Source organism: Corythoichthys intestinalis, chromosome 21 (assembly GCF_030265065.1).
Source record: "Corythoichthys intestinalis isolate RoL2023-P3 chromosome 21, ASM3026506v1, whole genome shotgun sequence".
Classification (NCBI taxonomy): Eukaryota; Metazoa; Chordata; class Actinopteri; order Syngnathiformes; family Syngnathidae; genus Corythoichthys; species Corythoichthys intestinalis.
The window spans coordinates 33,037,540-33,056,910 of record NC_080415.1 but is presented as its reverse complement, the minus strand read 5'-3'; the positions used below and the strand labels follow the sequence as shown (position 1 = coordinate 33,056,910).

Sequence of the window (19,371 nt, the reverse complement as noted above, 5' to 3'; positions counted from 1 at the left end):
TCGATCGGGTCCAAAGGCGAAGGCATGAATTTCTTATTTGCACCTTGCAACTTGAATAAATATTTCAGCGCCATGAAAAGTGAATGAGCCAACAGTATGAATGTTTTATTTCACAAAGCGATCAAGTAGGCAGAGTAAAATCAAGACACTGGATAATCAAGATTGTTAACAAATTTGCTCAAGGTCACCGAGTCGTTTTGGATTTTCACGTGTAAACATGGCTCTGTCGATGTTTTGGATCTATAAACATAGTAGACGCGCTGATGCGGGGGTGCAAAGTTCCTCTCGCTGGTGCTTCGATAAAGTTCCTGAGTGGGAGTAGATCAACTGGCGTTGTTGCAGAAGTCTGTGAAGCAAAGGAGGGAAAAGGGAATTTGCTAACAATGTGGCTTTTGAAATGAGTTTAAAAAGCACACCAGAATTGACTAACTTAAGGGTTCCAACCTACCATTGTGCGGGACGCGTCTGTATTTTCCCAGAAGGCACAGCTCGCTTTTCTTCTGGGTGACTATGCGCTGGTCCTCCGGTCTCAGACCCGTCGGGTGTCTGGAGAAGATGAAGGAGTAACTGTCCAAACAGGTGCCGTCAGCGTCCACTTGTCTGCAGGAGTAATGGATGGCGTAGTTGTCGTAGTCGGTGTCTATGACCCAGTGGTCATCATCTAAAAGCCAAGGGGATGGACGTTAGTAGAGTTGTCAGATATTATCGAGTAACAATTAATATTGGCCAACAAAAGCATTTTAAAACCAGAAAATGCTATTTCTGGAGAAATTGCGATGGTAGCTTTGCTTTCGCAGGTAAACCCCTTAGGGTGGGAGTCAGCAACCCGCGGCTCTAGAGCCCCATGCGGCTCTTTAGCAATCCCTGGAGCTTTTTCAAAAATGTTTGAAAATGGGAAAAAAAATGTTCATTAACATTGTAATGAACAACAACTTGAGGCGGCACCGTACAACAGAGTAGTCACGTGCTGTGTCATTCTCGATAGGATGCACGGCAAGGAATACAAACATTTAATCATGAAGGCTCATTATGTACAGTGGGGCACATAAGTATTTAGTCAACCACTAATTGTGCAAGTTCTCCCACTTGAAAGTATTCGAAAGGCCTGTAATTGTCAACATGGGTAAACCTCAGCCATGAGAGACAGAATGTAGGGGGGAAAAAAACAGAAAATCACATTGTTTGATTTTTAAAGAATTTATTTGCAAATCATGGTGGAAAATAAGTATTTGGTCAATACAAAAGTTCATCTCAATATTTTGTTATGTACCCTTTGTTGGCAATAATGGAGGCCAAAGGTTTTCTGTAACTCTTGACAAGCTTTTCACACACTGTTGCTGGTATTTTGGCCCATTCTTCCATGCAGATCTCCTCTAGACTCTAGAGGAGATCGTTGGGCAACATGGACTTTCAACTCCTTCCACAGATTTTCTATGGGGTTGAGATCTGGAGACTGGCTGGCCACTCCCGGACCTTGAAATGCTTCTTACGAAGCCACTCCTTTGTTGCCCTGGCTTTGTGTTTGGGATCATTGTCATGCTGAAAGACCCAGCCACGTCTCATCTCCAATGCCCTTGCTGATGGAAGGAGATTTTCACTCAAAATCTCTCCATACATGTCCCCATTCATTCTTTCCTTTACACATATCAGTCGTCCTGGTCCCTTTGCAGAAAAACAGCCCCAAAGCATGATGTTTCGCCCCCCATGCTTCACAGTGATTATGGTGTTTGTCGGATGCAATTCAGTATTCTTTCCTCCAAACACGAGAACCTGTGTTTCTACCAAAAAGCTCTATTTTGGTTTCATCTGACCCTAACACATTCTCCCAGTCCTCTTCTGGATCATCCAAATGCTCTCTAGCGAACCGCAGACGGGCCTGGACGTGTACTTTCTTCAGCAGGGGGACACGTCTGGCAGTGCAGGATTTGAGTCCCTGGCGGCACATTGTGTTACTGATAGTAGCCTTTGTTCCTGTGGTCCCAGCTCTCTGTAGGTCATTCACTAGGTGCACCCGTGTGGTTCTGGGATTTTTGCTCACCGTTCTCATTATAATTTTGACGCCACGGGGTGAGATCTTGCATGGAGCCCCAGATCGAGGGAGATTATCAGTGGTCTTGTATGTCTTCCATTTTCTAATAATTGCTCCCACAGTTGATTTCTTTACACCAAGCGTTTTACCTATCGCAGATACAGTCTTCCCAGTCTTGTGCAGGCCTACAAGTTTTTTCTCTGGTGTCCTTTGACAGCTCTTTGGTCTTGGCCATAGTGGAGTTTGGAGTGTGACTGAGGTTGTAGACAGGTGTCTTTTATACCGATAATGAGTTAAAATAGTTGCCATTAATACAGGTAACGAGTGGAGCCACGTTAGAAGAAGTTAGACCTCTTTGACAGCCAGAAATCTTGCTTGTTTGTTGGTGACCAAATACTTATTTTCCACTCTAATTTGGAAATAAATTCTTTAAAAATCAAACTGTGATTTTCTGTTTTTTTCCCCACATTCTGTCTCTCATGGTTGAGGTTTACCCATGTTGACAATTACAGGCCTCTCTAATCTTTTCAAGTAGGAGAACTTGCACAATTGGTGATTGACTAAATACATATTTGCCCAACTGTATTTGTAACCAACTTATTTTGATAGTAAGCTAAGATAGCTAATACACACTAGATACATACAGCATTTGTTGCCTTCATTATAAGGCTTGCTTTTAGTTTTTGCGGCTCCAGACATTTGTTTTTTGCTCCAGTATGGCTCTTTCAACATTTTGCGTTGCCAAAACCCCTGCCTAAGGGTAATGTCCTGCTGATTTCAGGTCACTTCCTATTGATTTGTAGACATGACATGGTCACTTCCATTTCCTGTTGATATTTTGATGTACATGGCCATCAGTGGTATCGACTTACATATGCGTCAATGGAATCCAGGCACATTGGCATCAATAGAATCGACATATATGGCTGTCAACGACATCGATTTACTTGGCCGCCAGTTGAATGTCAATGGGTTTTAATGGTTTTTGGTCAAAAATCACAACCACCCATGTTTTTCTGAAGGGGAAGTAAAGGGGAAATTTTTGCCATTAGAATTTATTGGAAAAACGTACATGGCAATGGCATCCCATTAGAAACGAATGGGAAACCGTAAGATTTTGTCAAATTCTGTATACGACATTTATGCCCCTTCCTGAAATTTTTGGTGTGAATTGGATAAAATTCGTAGGACTACATACATTTTGAAAAAAGCTTAAAAAAAATTTTTTTTAAACGCGTTTTGGCCTTCAAAGTGAATAAACAGGCCTTCTGCCTTTGTGCCTTCTGCCTGATGAAAACGCAAAAAAAAAAAAAAAAGTAAAAGTGAAAAATTGGAAAAACTATGAAAAATAGGAAAAACAAAAAAGCAGAATTTTTTTGCCTACTGTTGGCCTTGGAAAAAAAAGTTTGTTGCCATTGTCAGTCGAATATAAACTGTAGAACTAGATGTGTTTTGAAATTTAAACTTTTTGTCATCGGAAATGTTTTGGTTTTTTTTGTTGAAAAAACCTTATTGCAGCAGTCGTTAACGTTGGGGTGAATTTGAAATAATAATATACATTTCAGGGTTTATGCGGGTCATTAAAAAGCATTAAAAGTCATTAAATTGATTTTGTCATAATTCAGGTCTTAAAAAGCATTAAAATAAATGTTTGAGGAATCAAGAATTAACGTAATTTTCGGACTATAAGCCGATACTTTTTTCCCCTCATTTTGAATCCTGCAGCTTGTAGTCCAGTGTGGCTTATTTGTTGATTTATTTGGGGTTAATAGGTAACACTTCTTTCGACGACGGTTTCATAAGACTGCCATAAGACTATCATAATTATGATATGACACTATCATGGGCATTAATGAATGCTTATGACAGATGTCATTCATGGTGATATCCGGCAAATTATGTTACTAACTCCATTTATGTCCAGCTCGGATCTTTTACATCCATTCAAAACGGAGATAATATGCCGGATGACACAAAATGACATTTATCATAAGCATACTGATGCTCATGGCAGTGTCATGTTATGGTTATGGTCATAATTTTGATAATCTTATGACAGTTTTATGGTGCCACTGTCAAATAAAGTGTTACCAAATACCATAGCTAGCAATTAATGAAACAACTGGAACAGTAAGTGAAGAAATAATTAGAACAGAATATGAATTTTGATTGTTATTTACATCTGTAGCGCTGCAATGCATGCTAGGAGGCATGTTGGATGATAAAAGTGTTGACAGCAGGTGGTAGCAGAGGTTGACTGTCTCCCCCAAGGGAGCAGTGATGACCAAATGAAGAACTTTTTGAAGCCATGAAACTTCGCAGCCAATTGGTTCAAAGATTCATGGTGGTTCATTTGATCTTAGACAGTCTTATGATGCCACTGTCAAAGCTTTACCGGTTAATATCTTTTGGTATAAATATCCCATAATACTGTGAGGACAGCTGTGACTTATAGTCAAGTGCGGCTTATCTATGACCAAATGTCATTTTTTTTGTCAAATTTGGTGGGTGGCGGCTTATAGTCTGAAAATTACGGTATGTAAACTAGACAGTTCCATTATTTATCAGAGTTGTCTGATATTATCGGGATGCCGGGATAAGAGAACGTGAGATCATTACGGGATACGAGAGCTGATCGGCTACTTGATAATATCGGTCAATAAACGCATTTTAAAATGATATCATTGGTTTTTCATTATCGGTTTTGGGTCAATATGCATCTTGCCCCTCAAAGTGAACATAGAAGCCTTCTGCCTTTGTACAAGGGCTGGTCACAGCTTAGTACAAACAGTTCTGCTTATTGCCCATTAGATGTCTCCAAGCTAAGATGATTGGGATTTGCGATGTGAGCAGACGATTTGCATTCATGGTGCAAAAATTAAATGAACAATAAATGATTGGAAAAATAATTAACTATAAACTCATTAAGTATGTAAGGATAGCTTTATCTTGTGGAATAGTTCATATCCCAAACTTACTTCCAGTCTGCAGGTAGGCTGCGGCTCCCCAATATCTCATCCTGAACTTGGAAGGTATGCCGGTTTCCTCGAAAGTGGCCAGCATGTCAGCGCACAACTCCCAGTTGCTAGTTTAGGGAGAGAAAGACGTCGGTCTGACGCGGCGCTCGTAAAGACAGCCAGGTCAACTCACTTGAGAATGATGACTCGGCCCTTGGCCGTGGCTGTCATGGAGCCGTCTTCTGCCACGATGAACTGGGCCACGATGTTGTCGATGAGGAACAAACCCTCGGGGTCTTTCTTGGCCACGGCGTACCACGTCCCTGTGTACTGCAGATGAAAGACTTGATAAACCCCGCCCATAGACTACATAATTGTATTGATGGGTCACATCCGTCAGCTACTGCGCAATGCCTTCAAGCTACAGTCCGCTTCAGTTATTCGCAGTCGTTCGCAGTTAGTCAACACATGGAGAGCTCAAACGCCGGATTTAGGTTGAAAAAGTACGAAAGCTGTAACGCATACAAACAGGAAGGATTGTCTCAGGAGTGATTTGTTCGAGGATTCAAAGTAATTATTATATTTTTCGTTCCGTGCATGCATTTTGAAACGTGAAAAAAATCAATGGGAGAAATTAGCCGCTACAGCATTGGCATAATACTTCGCAATATTTACGTAAAATAAATGCTAAGAATCGAGACTGTTTTTTGTCCATATCTATGCTTACTGACTAGCATCATAGTTCGCAATATTTACGTAAAATAAATGCTAACTGCATGTTGTTGTTGTTTTTTTGCTGTTTTAACAAAGAATCAAGACTGTTTTATGTCCATATCTAAAAAGAATTCAGGGATTTAAACATTTATTCCTAAGAATTTTCAACGGAAAAAGCTTTGTTTACATATGGCAGCTGCTAATTTGCTTTCTGACTAGCATCATAGTTCGCAATATTTACATAAAATAAATGCTAACTGCACATTTTTTTTGCTTTTAACCAAGAATCGAGACTGTTTTATGTCCCTATCTATACAGAATTCAAGGTTTTAAGCATTTAATCACAAGAATTTTCGACGGAAAAAGCCCTTTGTTTACATGTGGCGTGACTGTCTAGCATCATAGGTCACAATATTTACGTAAAATAAATGCTAACTGCCCGTTATTTTGCTCTTTTAACAAAGAATCGGGACTGTTTTATGTCCATATCTAAAAAGAATTCAGGGATTTAAACATTTATTCCTAAGAATTTTCAACGGAAAAAGTTCTTTGTTTACATGTTGCGGCCGCTAATTTGCATACTGACCAGCAGCGTAGTTTGCAAAATTTATGTTAAATAACTGCTAACTTCCCATTTTTTTGCTTTTACCCAAGAATTGAGATTGTTTTATGTCCGCATCTATAAAAAATACAGGGATTTAAGCATTTATTCACAAGAATTGTCAACGAAAAAGCTCTTTGTTTACATGTGGCGTTACTGACTAGCATCATAGTTTGCAATATTTATGTAAAATAACTGCCAACTGCAACGTTTTTTCGAGTCTGTTTTACGTCCATACCTGTAAAGAATTCAGGGATTTAAGCATTTATTCACAAGAATTTTCAACGGAAAAAGCTCTTTGTCTGTGTTTCCGCTCGGTCAGCTTTGATGGAGATGGGCCCCCTATGAATCGGCCCCGCGTCCCGTCAATAAATTATGAAGTATATGCCTCATCTGACAATGATGAACCTTTTCTAGGGAACTCATTGAATATTTTTGTGTTCCTTTTTTGTTTTTTGTTTTTTTTAATTAAAACAAAGACAAGAAACATAAATAAAGTAAATAAATACGATTTACACTTAATTTTGGAATAATTAAGTTATGAAAACAAGTGGGAAAAGAATGTTCTCTGACAAATTCTTTTAATTTTTTAAAACAAAAGTGAAGTACATATATTCAATTTTAATTTACATTTTAATCTTATTCTTATCAAATACAAAAACACAACAACCATGAAATGCCCAATCACAGCCAGTCCTGCCATTTCAAACGAAATTGATGTATATCATTGTTAATGGCAGTCAATGAGTGACATTTAAAAAAAAAAAAAAAAAAAAACATTTGGGCTGTAATTGGGAACAATAACCAGATTTTATTCTGTTATTATTCTTTTAATTGTATTAATAATAACATTTTATACATTTATTTGATATATATATAAAAAAAAATACAATAGGGAAATTATATTTGATCAAATGAGTCATGTTCTTTAATACTTGTTTTATCATTTTATTGATTTGCAACTCATTCATTAAAAAATTATATGTAAAAAATAATAATAATGATTAAAAACAAAATTAATTACAATATGAGAATTATGTTAATACAGTATTGTACCTACATGACCCAAAATGTGAAGTTTGTTTTTTTTCTCCAAAAATAGACACTTACCCTTTAAATGGTTAAACTTGCAACTCACCCTGGTTCTGTCGAAGTTCTGCATGACTTGAATGTTAGCCACTTGGCAGTCCTGCGCCCAGGTCAGGGCCAGCAAACACAGGGACAACACGTACCGCAGCATTCTCCTTCTAAATAAAATGGAACTTCAGTGGCTGACACTTGAGTCCTTAATAGTTTTTTGTGTAGTCATTTGAGTCCGTGGTAGAGTTAAGGATCAATACGTACCTTGTCAGTAAAGAGGAAAAAGTCAGCTCAAACATCCCAGCGCTGCCTAAGGCCTTTTATAGCATAGGCCAAGGTTGCGCAATGGCTCGCCGGAGCCCTTCCCAAAAAGCTGGTCTTCCATTGGAGCAAAATTTACATAACCTTCGTCGACTCGTGCGCCCCGTACTTTCAGCCAAACATGTGTTTTCATGTTCAGCCTTTCCTCATCTTACGAAAACACGAGCAAGCGGCGCCAAGAGGGACATCTGGAAAAAGAAATGTAAAGAGCAACGCCGTGCAACATTGAGTTAGCTTCCTAGCGTGTTTTAACTCATCGGCTGCCATTGACAGCGGTAGACGCCCAGTCTGTTTGAAGTGGGAGAGTTCCCAGTTCAAATTAAATGGACGTCTTCTAATGATAAACTCATTTAAATTCACAACGCGAGGATGATTGGAAGTCTATCATTGTCAGTGGCACTCATGTACTCTAATTTGATTGACTCAAGTCTACTTGATGATATCACAACGCCCTTTTGTCAGCTAATTGCATCCTGCAATGCAAACAGTTTGCATGCAATTAGCTGACAACCTCTTGTTACCTCACGATACGATATGATTTGCGATACAAAGCTCACGATAACGATCTGACGATACAACGATTATCAATACATTGGTCAGGAAAGCCTTCTAGGACATCCTACAAAAAACTAATAAATAGAAAAACAAGCTTCTGCTGTGAATTGGAATGAGTTTATCACGAGTAGACGTCCAACCCATTTGAACTGGGAGGGTGGCAGCCAATGAAAATTCGTTCATTGGCTGCCATCCCTCCCACTTCAAACGGATTGAACGTCTATGGCTGTCAGTGGTAGCCAATGCCAGGCAATGAGGTAATTTTGGGCCAATTAAGGTCATTTACCTGTTGATTTTCAGTTACAGTGGGGCAAATAAGTATTTAGTCAACCACCAATTGTGCAAGTTCTCCTACTTGAAAAGATTAGAGAGGCCTATAATTGTCAACATGGGTAAACCTCAACCATGAGATACAGAATGTGGAGAGAAAAAAAAAAACGGAAAATCACATTGTTTGATTTTAAAAGAATTTATTTCCAAATTAGAGTGGAAAATAAGTATTTGGTCACCGACAAACAAGCAAGATTTCTGGCTGTTAAAGAGGTCTAACTTCTTCTAAGGAGGTCTAACAAGGCTCCACTCGTTACCTGAATTAATGGCACCTATTTTGACTCATTATCGGTATAAAAGACACCTGTCCACAATGTCAGTCAGTCAAACTCACCTATGGCCAAGACCAAAGAGCTGTCGAAGAACACCAGAGACAAAAGTGTAGACCTGCACCAGGCTGGGAAGACTGAATCTGCAATAGGTAAAACGCTTGGTGTAAAGAAATCAACCATGGGGCAATTATTAGAAAATGGAACATACAAGACCACTCATAATCTCCCTCGATTTGGGGCTCCATGCAAGATCTCACCCCGTGGCATCAAAATGATAACAAGAACGGTGAGCAAAAATCCCAGAACCACACATGGGGACCTAGTGAATGACCTACAGAGAGCTGGGACCACAGTAACAAAGGCTACTATCAGTAACACAATGCGCCGCCAATGACTCAAATACTGCACTACCAGACGTGTCCCCCTGCTGAAGCCAGTACACGTCCAGGCCCGTCTGCGGTTTGCTAGAGAGCATTTGGATGATCCAGAAGAGGACTGGGAGAATGTGTTATGGTCAGATGAAACCAAAATAGAACTATTTAGTAGAAACACAGGTTCTCGTGTTTGGAGGAGAAAGAATACTGAAGTGCATCCGAAGAACACCATACCCACTGTGAAGCATGGGGATGGAAACATCATGCTTTGGGGCTGTTTTTCTGCAAAGGGACCAGGAAGACTGATCTGTGTAAAGGAAAGAATGAATGGGGCCATGTAGGGAGAGATTTTGAGTGAAAATCTCTTTCCATCAGCAAGGGCATTGAATATGAGACGTGGCTGGGTCTTTCAGCATGACAATGATCCCAAACACACAGCCAGCGCAACAAAGGAGTGGCTTCGTAAGAAGCATTTCAAGGTCCGGGAGTGGCCTAACCAGTCTCCAGATCTCAACCCCATAGAAAATCTGTGGAGGGAGTTGAAAGTCCATGTTAGTCAACGACAGCCCCAAAACATCACTGCTCTAGAGGAGATCTGCATGCTAAAAGACAGCAGCTAATCTGTTACTTCAATTTGCGACCAGATTCATTAAAACAGCAGGTTTTTTTTGTTTGGTTTTTTTTTTTTTTTTTAGCGGTGACATTTATACTTGGGCACTGCAGATCAATACTGGGGCATGTGCCCCAGTGAAATATGTCTGGCGACGCCCATGCAAGAGTGTCAAGCTCATGTTTGTCGCAGGCCTTTCCTTCAGAAGGCCACCATGTCTTCCAAACAGGCCTTCCACGATCACTCGACTATTTGCTAGCTACCGTATTTTCTCCACCATCAGGATTTACAGCCAAGTTGCTGCATTGGATTGCATAAGATGATCCTCCAGCTGAAGAGTATATATCAGTGCCTGGCGTGGCTCGTGATTGTGAAATGTAGCGCTTTGCTTTGGATGCCTTCCAGCAGCTATTCGCTTTGCGGAAAATCGGCAGCGAGCCACTGGACGCACGTGTCTTGTCTTGTCTTTTTAACCTAACACAGTTATCTTGCAAAACAACTGATTACAGTAGGAGTAGCAGCATGGCTCGGCGTTGCTCGGGTTTGTGTAACGTGAACGCAATGCAACAAAATGGCAGATGAAACATACTTCCCTTCGAGATGCAGCTGTAATGTAGTAACAAGTAAAAGGTCACCATAAAGGGGTTAATGCGCAATCGCTTTTCCATCACTACGTACAGTATTGTGGGGAGTGACGTGGAGAACAACGTGAGACAGTATTGTTTCACACTTGCTGCTCTTGTGCGCCGTACACCACACGACCCAAAACACAGCGCCTTTATTGAACAGAAAACACCAAAACCTAACAACGCACTGACCACTTTCAGTCATGGTTGCCACAATTACCCATGAACCGTTGCGGGCGTCACACATAATAAATAACGGTCACTACTTAGGGTGTTACAGTACATGTATTTGTATTGAACCGTTTCGGTACGTGGTGCTAGGTTCGGAACGAGTTTCTGACGTAATGTAACTAGGTCCGTCAAAATTATCGCGTTAACGGGCGGTAATTAATTTTTAAATTTAATCACGTTAAAATATTTGACGCAATCACTTTAAGAGAATGTTAATAATGTTAATGCCATCTTGTTGATTTATTGTTATAATAAACAAATACAGTACTTATGTACCGTATGTTGAATGTATATATCCGTCTTGTCTTATCTTTCCATTCAAACAATAATTTACAGAAAAATATGGCATGTATTATAGATGGTTTGAATTGCGATTAATTACGATTAATTAACTTTTAAGCTGTAATTAACTCGATTAAAAATTTTAATTGTTTGACAGCCCTAAATGTAACCCTTACTTTTCGAGGCTGTGAGTCGATCGGGTTAGTTTCTTTGCGTAGATTATATTTATTCCGTCTTCTCTACTATAATGAGGACCAACAAAGTAGGACAGTATAACCCAGAAACGTCAACGGCGCGACAACGTAGCCGCCGAGAGAACGCAGGCGTTAAAGTCAATCAGCCAATGCAACCAGTTGCAGTGCGGCCGCGTGTTAGACGCGTCCCAGAAGCGGCTCAACACGACGCACGCAAAAAGAACGGCAGAGTTTATTATTTGACGCGAGACGCGACCCTACTGCGTCAATACTACTACCGGTAGCTAGGATCGGGCAGACCGGAAGTCACTCGTGTAAAAATATGGTGGATCTGGGCGATTTTCAAACTAATATGGACTCGTAACCCACTTTTTGAGTCCATCAGATCTCTTGAGTGGTAGATCAGGGCACAGTTGACTTTGTTGATTTATTGCTGTCTTCTCTGCTATAATAATAACCAACACGGCCCCGTGTTCAATACAAAACCCTCCTACCACAGCAAAACAAGTAGGAACTAATATTCACATAGGAACTAAAGTTATACAACATAAAATATACACTATAAATGAATACTACATCACGTTTGTAAAATATAAACACATAATAAAATAAATAACAGCCCATTTAAATAAAATAAATTCAAATGAACTAAAACACCTGTCATTAAATAATAAGAATAATACACAGATCCTGCTTACACAATTAAATTTATTAATTTCTGTGTGGCGCTTTAACTTGAGAAGATACACCAATAAAGCGTTTGAAAACCGTTCATTAGGAAAAAAATGATTCATTGAGGCGTTTCATTTGTAAAATACATGTTAAAATCTTTGTCATTGGATTGCTTTTCTCTTTAGCACAGGACTTCTTTTTTCTTCTTTCTTTCAGAAAGAAAGCTAAACAATACGCGGGGTCTGAAAGGCAAATTGTTGTTGGATTATCTTTAAATACCCGCTACTTTTTGAGCAGAATTCTAGCTTTGTGTATGCTAATGTACCTATTGTTGAAAGCACAAAGGTGTGTAATAAGCAACTAGCACATTTATATTTTGCATTTTGTTTTCTTACTGTACCGAAAATGAACCGAACCGTGACCTCAAAACCGAGGGACGTACCAAACCGAGATTTTTGTGTACCGTTACACCCCTAGTCACTACAGTATGAATGTCCAACTGAAATGAATATTCTGGAAAATTAAACGTTTTTCTAAATCTTGCATCTTGTTGTTGAGTATTCGAAGCAACAACATATTATCACTGCACATTTAAATATGTACGTGAAACTGTAAAGTTTGAAAGCCAACCGCGACATTGCAATCGATTGTGTCTTTTGCCGAAAATAGGGCATTTTCTATGCTAATTTTTGGAGTTTGGAATTAATTTGCCACTCTAAATGGAGGCCTACACTCCCCAAAAAATAAAGTACAAGTGTGTATATATTTGCTCAAAATCCGCCCAGCAGTTTCGGAGTCCATAGTGAACAAACACACACAGACACACACACCCACAGACAAAGTTCCATTCATTAAAATAAAAGTACACATATAGATAGATAGATTCTGAAATCAAAAGAATTTGAGCATGATACAGTTAGCTTAGCTTGTTAACTCTTTGTTATTCTGAGCTCACGAGTCATTTAAAGGGTACCACAGATAGAAAGACATGTGAATCTTAAAAGATAAATGTTAGTATGAGTTATAATAATTTAATATTAAAACCCTTCTTCATGTTTTTGTTTTAATATGTAAGATTAGTTTAACGAGTTGGTCGCCATTGTTGTTGATGCCGCAATGCACTCTGTGTGGTCTTGTCACAGGGCGACACTGCCAGGCTACCACAGTGTCGCTCTTTAGCTACATAAACATGTTGTCAGTTCTGCCTTTCCAATTTAAACCTGAACGGAAAAGTGATGAGCAGGACAGCACTGTCGGTATTTCACAAAACGAGCAGCAAAAGCAATTAAATGAAGGTCTCCAGCGGGATTCAAATCCCTGTTTCCCATGCGACAGATGAGCGCGTAGACCACAGGACTGTAATTCCGCGTGACATTTGAGTCATGAAACGCAACCCACATGCGTTGCCGGTCTCTGTGCGGTAAAACCTGAAAGGGAAACGCAACTGAAATGAAAGTGCGGCTGGCTTGACGTCGGAATAAAAAAACGCGGCTCATTTCAGACAGCAAGCAGACTATAATAACATAGGGATTGCGTAAAGGGGTATATTGAACACACACAAAAACACGCAACCGCGAAAAGGGAGACACCAGAAAGGGTCCTTGACAGTAGGTCGTGATCAATAAAATAACAAAAATTCGAAAAGGAAAAAAAAGAATATACAAATTGTCAAATGGCAGCAAGTTAATATCTCGGCAAGCCGCCTAGGGTCGGTTTAAAGACTGCTAATGTGCTGGAATTGAATGCAGGTACGACGCTGGGAACTCATCCCACAGCTCTGTAATAAAACAATCTGACCAGCAGCAGAATGTGACAAAATCATGCCAGTCGTCATACTAGTTTCGCTTGCTAGCTAGCACAGCTATTCTCCCAGCCCAACCGCGTCATCACCCCCAGCGTGCATTGCGCACGTAAAACATTGCACCCTCCGTAGGTCAAAACATGTACTAAATATTATAGAATTTTAAATCAATGGCAATAATGTTTTAAATAACATATTTTAGATAAAGAGAACAATTGTGGCCTATACGTCTATAAGTCTGAATGTTCCCTTTAAAAAAATAAAAATTCCTAAATAAAAAAATAAACTGATCAATCAATTACAGAAATAATCGTTAGGTGCAGACCTCAGTCATTCTCAATTGCTCTGAAATACCGTATTGGCCCGAATATAAGACGGTGTTTTTATGCATTGAAATAACACTGAAAAAGAGGGGGTCGTCTTATATTCGCGGTGTAGACATTATACCCATTCACGACGCTAGATGGCGCCAGATATCATTTAAGCGATGTTCTGTCATGACAGATCTCAGTTTCTCTTTTTGGTTTAACCAGTTTGCATTATTTTATTGCAATGTTTTTCCTTATTCAAATTTGTTTCAAGACTACAGTTACAGTTAGACTTCAATTTGATGGTTAATGCAGTTATTGCAATTTTGTTGTTCTATCACAATAGATTGGTTTATTTACATTTCAAAAACTAGAAGCCATTCATTTACGAATGTGATTGCAATTTAGTTTACATATTTAAATGTTCATATATTAAGATTTGAAAATAACATGACAAACAATAAATAACAAAATAACATGCTTTTTCTCTCACATATATTGTTATAATCATTTGTTTCGGATCTACTGTAATTATTTTGTGTATAAAAATTCATTTGGTGTTCAAAAAGTTTTTTTTCCAAACTTGAGTCTTGAAAAAGAGGGGTCTTATAATCAGGGCCGTCTTATATTCGGGCCAATACGGTACTCAATGAGTTAAACATTAAATTAAGTGATTCTTCCATACTCCACTAGAGGGAGCTCATGTTGTCAAAACACATTGAAATTCACTACTCCATGTAATTCTTCGCTGTAAATTTCTGGCTGGAACTTCCCCAACACCCGTGTCAGAACACTAGCAAAAATTGTCCACGAATCCCAAACGCTGCACAAGATCGTTGTAGATCTTGATGTTATTTACTAGTTCGGCTAAGCCGTTCCCAAAGTGTGACTGCATCTAATTGACTTGCAGCATTCTTCCCATCCGCCCCCGCGCCTTGCGGAGCTCTCCCCGAGCTAAAATCACCTTAATCTCCGCCTACAGAGCGAACGAAAGGAGAGAGAGAGCAGCGCTTCTCGACTTGCCGCGCGGCCGACCGGCTAAGCAGACGCCCCGCGGGGTGGTTAATAATAGACAGCCATCTTTGTTTAGGTCTCAGACGCTCCAAGTCCTATTAATTGGTCAATTTAAATTTGGAGAACAGAGACTTCCATGATGACTTCATTACAGAAAGCGACAGCAGGCATGTCTCTTTAACACTTGGTGTCAAACTGGTGGCCCGGGGACCAGAGCCATCCCGCTAAACAATTTTTTTGTGGCCTGCAAAAGTAAATCATGCACATCAACTTTTTTTCACAATTTTTTTTCTGTAGTCCTTAGTGAAAGATTGAGGACTACAGAAATCAGAATTTTTCCTTTATTTTGTTTTTTTTTTTTAAATATTGTGATAAATTAACATTTCAAAAAGAATAGTTACCTTTTTAAATTATTTTCAATAAAGCTATAATAATAATGGTGATATTTATGTTATTTCCCCTTTTTTTAAATCTAAGAATGTAAATCACTGAAGCAAAAACAAACAAACAAAAAATACAATATTTACTGTTTTCAGTGTGTGCATAGACTTTGTATTTCTCGCTAAAGTAAAATGTCTGTATACCTTAATGAAAGATTGGGGACTACAGAAATTTGAGATTATTTAGTATACAGTATTTTTTCATCCGGTTAGAAAAAATAAAGAGTATTTTAATATTTTTATCCCTATTTTGTTTTTTATCAAAAAATGTAAACAAAAAATAAAATATTATAACTACTTTGCGTGTGTGTATATATATATATATATATGTGTAAATATTTTTAATATATACTGTATGTATCTAGAAAATATATATCTAAAAATAATATTTACAATTTACTCCTTCATGCCTTTTTATTAAAAAATACAAATAAATAAAAAATATATATATAAGTAAAATATTTGCTATCAAGAGGCTTTTAAATTCAGACTTTTCTGTTAATAATTTTTCATTGTGGAATTTCAGTTTGGCGAATTTTAAGGGGTGCTGATGAGAAAACACCAAAAGATAAGGCTGAAACCGTAAAATTTCACTTAAAAGTTGAAAATATCTTTGTTGTTAAGGTTGCAGTCATTTACAGATTTGAAATGAAATGTTAGTAACATAAGCTGATTTTAAGAGGGTGAGGGGGGCCAGGCGCCCCCTGGTAGCCGAAAATTATCATTGCATGAAATTGACTTTCCTATATATGTATATAAAAAAAGTTGTAAAGCAATAAAACTGCAATAAAAATGAATGAAGTGAACAAAAAAAATATTATTTTTGAACAGATCATATGACTAGCACCTTAGATGGTCATTTGCTTTGCATATAATTTTCCCCAAAAAAAAAAAATTAGGGGAGGCTAATTTTACTTTTCAAATGATTTTTTTCTTTGATTGAAAAATTGTTTTTTGTTTTTTTTTGATTGAAGCAACTTTTTTGGGGGGCTTGAATGATTTCGACACAAATGTCCTACCCGTAATATGGCCCACACACAAAAAGGATTGCTTCAATCAAATAAAACTTTTTCAATGAAAAATTAAGTGTTGAAATGCAAGTTTTTCAATCTCAAATATTTTTTCGCATTCAAAAACGTTCTCTGTGATTGAAAGTTTTTCTTTTTTTGATTGAAGCAACTTTTTTGGGGGGCTTGAATGATTTCGACACAAATGTCCTACCCGTAATATGGCCCACACACAAAAAGGATTGCTTCAATCAAATAAAACTTTTTCAATGAAAAATTAAGTGTTGAAATGCAAGTTTTTCAATCTCAAATATTTTTTCGCATTCAAAAACGTTCTCTATGATTGAAAGTTTTTCTTTTTTTGATTGAAGTGATTTTTCTTTTTGAAAATAGATATTTTTTGAAGCAACTTATTTTTTGATTGAATAATACAGACAAAAACGGCCTAGCCAAAATGTGGCCCAAACTCAAATCAACATTACTTCAATCAAAAAAATTGGTTCAATCCCCCCCAAAAATTAAATCAAAGAAAAATAGCTTTCACATGCATTTTTTTTGTTTGTTTCAAGTTTTGTTTTTCCATTCAAACACATTTTTTAAAATTGATAATATATATTTTGATTAGGGCTGTCAAAATTATCGCGTTAACGGGCGTTAATTTTTTTTTTTTTAATTAATCACGTTAAAATATTTGACGCAATTAACGCAGATGTCCCGCTCATACAGATTTAAATGACAGTACACTGAAACGCTCACTCGTTGTTATGGAGTTTTGCCGCCCTCTGCTGGCGCTTGGGTGAATGACCATCTCGCATATTGCCTCAAACAGATTACATCATATGAGGCCGTTTATGGACATTAAGAGTGAAGAGAATGCCACCGGCCGCTTGGGGGCAGCGCCGTTCCATACTCATGTTATTTCTTTTAAACGTGGGAGAATTAGTAGTTGTGAGACGTTTCTGCTCTATTCACAATGCAATGCAAATAGGTATTTGTACTCCACACATATTTCGGTAAGTTTTCTTTCTTTTAGTGGCAATTATGTGTCTCTTACTCTCTTGTTGTATTTTGGGTAAGATACGTACAAATATATGTTATACAGTAGAGGCCAGTGGACAGGCCTTCTTTGGACCGCGCCGTTTATTGGCAACTCCTTCACAACAAACATACACTGTAAGTATCGTTTAGTGAAAGCACAACAAAAATAATATTCCTATCTCTCCCCAAAAAAATAATGTTCACAAAAAGAAAAGCACTTCAGTCTATAGTAATGAGGCCCTATTCTGACACACAGTTCAGCATTCCATATCAAAATATCAAATCGGTCTTGACAGTTATTACAAACCATCTCATTTTTTAACATGAACTATTACATAAGTAAGTTACGACAGGGACTCCTATCTAAAACTTTTAAAAACAAGACAGGCAATTGATCATTTGATGCTGTCAGACATGAAAACTACCAAGAACTCGAAGTGAAATACGTTCTTTACAAGTCACGAAAAACAAGTTCACCAGCACATAACTCATGAAAAATTTGACAATAAACCAGGTGTTCTCCAAGCTGCAAATTCCTCAGGTGAGATGTGTTTTTCATAATTGTGCAACCGTCGCGGCTTATAAAAGCTGGAGTGAAGGCGCCTCTTGTTGTCAGCCTTGGAAAAAATTCAGGAGCACACACCCATGAGCAGTGTTGGGAATAACGGCGTTATAAATAACGCCGTAACATAACAATTTTTGAATGCGAAAAAATATTTGAGATAGAAAAATTTGCGTTTGAACACCTAATTTTTCACCGAAAAAGTTTTCTGTGATTGAAGCAATCCTTTTTGTGTTTGTGATATGTTATGGGTAGGACATTTGTGTCTAAATCATTTCACCCCCCCCCCCCAAAAAAAAAATTTCAATCAAAGAAAAAAAATCATTCGAAAAATAAATATACTGTATATATATATATATATATATATATATATATATATTTTTTTTTTTCCTGAAATTCATATTTAAAGCAGATGACCGTCTCAGTTGCTACTCGCATGATCTGTTTGAAAAATAATTTTGACGCATTATAAAAATATATTTTTTTGTTTAAGTCATTCATTTTTGTTGCAGTTTTATTGCTTTACAACTTATATATATATATAGGAAAGTGAATTACATGCATTGACACTTTTCGGCCAACAGGGGGGGGGGCCTGCCCCCCCCTTAAAATCAGCTAATGAATGGCACACATGCCCTTCTGTCAGATAATGCTCAATTTCTATCACAAATTGATTGCAATTACAAATTCTTTGGTAATAACATCTTCATTTATTCCACTTGCCATAAAAAAACAAAAATGAGAATGGGGAAAAAAGTGAAATCATTGTCATTTTACATAAAACTCTAAAAATGGGCTGGACAAAAGTATTGGCACTATTTGAAAAATCATAAGATGCTTCTCTAGTTTGTGTAATTAACAGCACCTGTTACTTACCTTTGGTGGCAATAACTATATCACAGTTGCAGCCAGTTAAAATGGATTAAAGTTGACTCATCCTTTGTCCCGAGTCCTTATGTGTACCACATTGAGCATGGAGCTCATTTTTGGAGTTTTGTGTAAAATGATAGTGATGTAAATTTATTTAGCTGTCATTGACCACATCCAATTCATTTTTACCACTCCTAGTCAAGATGGGTTGGACGTCTAGTGCTGTCAATGGCACTGCACTTAAAGATGAGCATTCAAAGCCAGTCTTCACAACCTAAATAAATTGGATGTCTATTCTTGTCAATGACAGGCAATGAAATAGTGGGGGAACAAAAGAAATTCAGAATTTGTTATGAATTCAGTTATAAATACTCAACATGTTATTAAAGAGAACTTAATTTAAGTTATGCCTACTTCAAATCTCAAGTTAGCATGACTTCCCTTCAACACGGTGGTATCAATTTCCCTCTCGATTTTCAGACA

General features: G+C 37.9%; 1 protein-coding gene across 1 annotated transcript; it reads right to left on the bottom strand.

Moving 5' to 3' along the window:
* Window positions 1–90: 90 nt before the first annotated feature.
* rbp4 (retinol binding protein 4, plasma) lies at window positions 91–7,703 on the bottom strand. Its single transcript, XM_057826941.1, has 6 exons — window positions 7,646–7,703; window positions 7,440–7,548; window positions 5,180–5,316; window positions 5,008–5,114; window positions 449–661; window positions 91–346 (listed from the first exon to the last, which is right to left on the bottom strand). The coding sequence occupies exons 1-6, from the start codon at window positions 7,678–7,680 to the stop codon at window positions 324–326; spliced, it is 624 nt and encodes a 207-aa protein (XP_057682924.1). The 5' UTR covers window positions 7,681–7,703; the 3' UTR covers window positions 91–323.
* Window positions 7,704–19,371: the final 11,668 nt, after the last annotated feature.

Coding starts and splice junctions, on each gene's coding strand:
- rbp4 (XM_057826941.1), bottom strand. CDS start 7,680: ATGTTTGAGCTGACTTTTTCCTCTTTACTGACAAG. Junction 5,115..5,179: donor GGCCGAGTCATCATTCTCAA/GTGAGTTGACCT, acceptor TCCCTAAACTAG/CAACTGGGAGTTGTGCGCTG. Junction 347..448: donor CAGACGCGTCCCGCACAATG/GTAGGTTGGAAC, acceptor TTTGCTTCACAG/ACTTCTGCAACAACGCCAGT.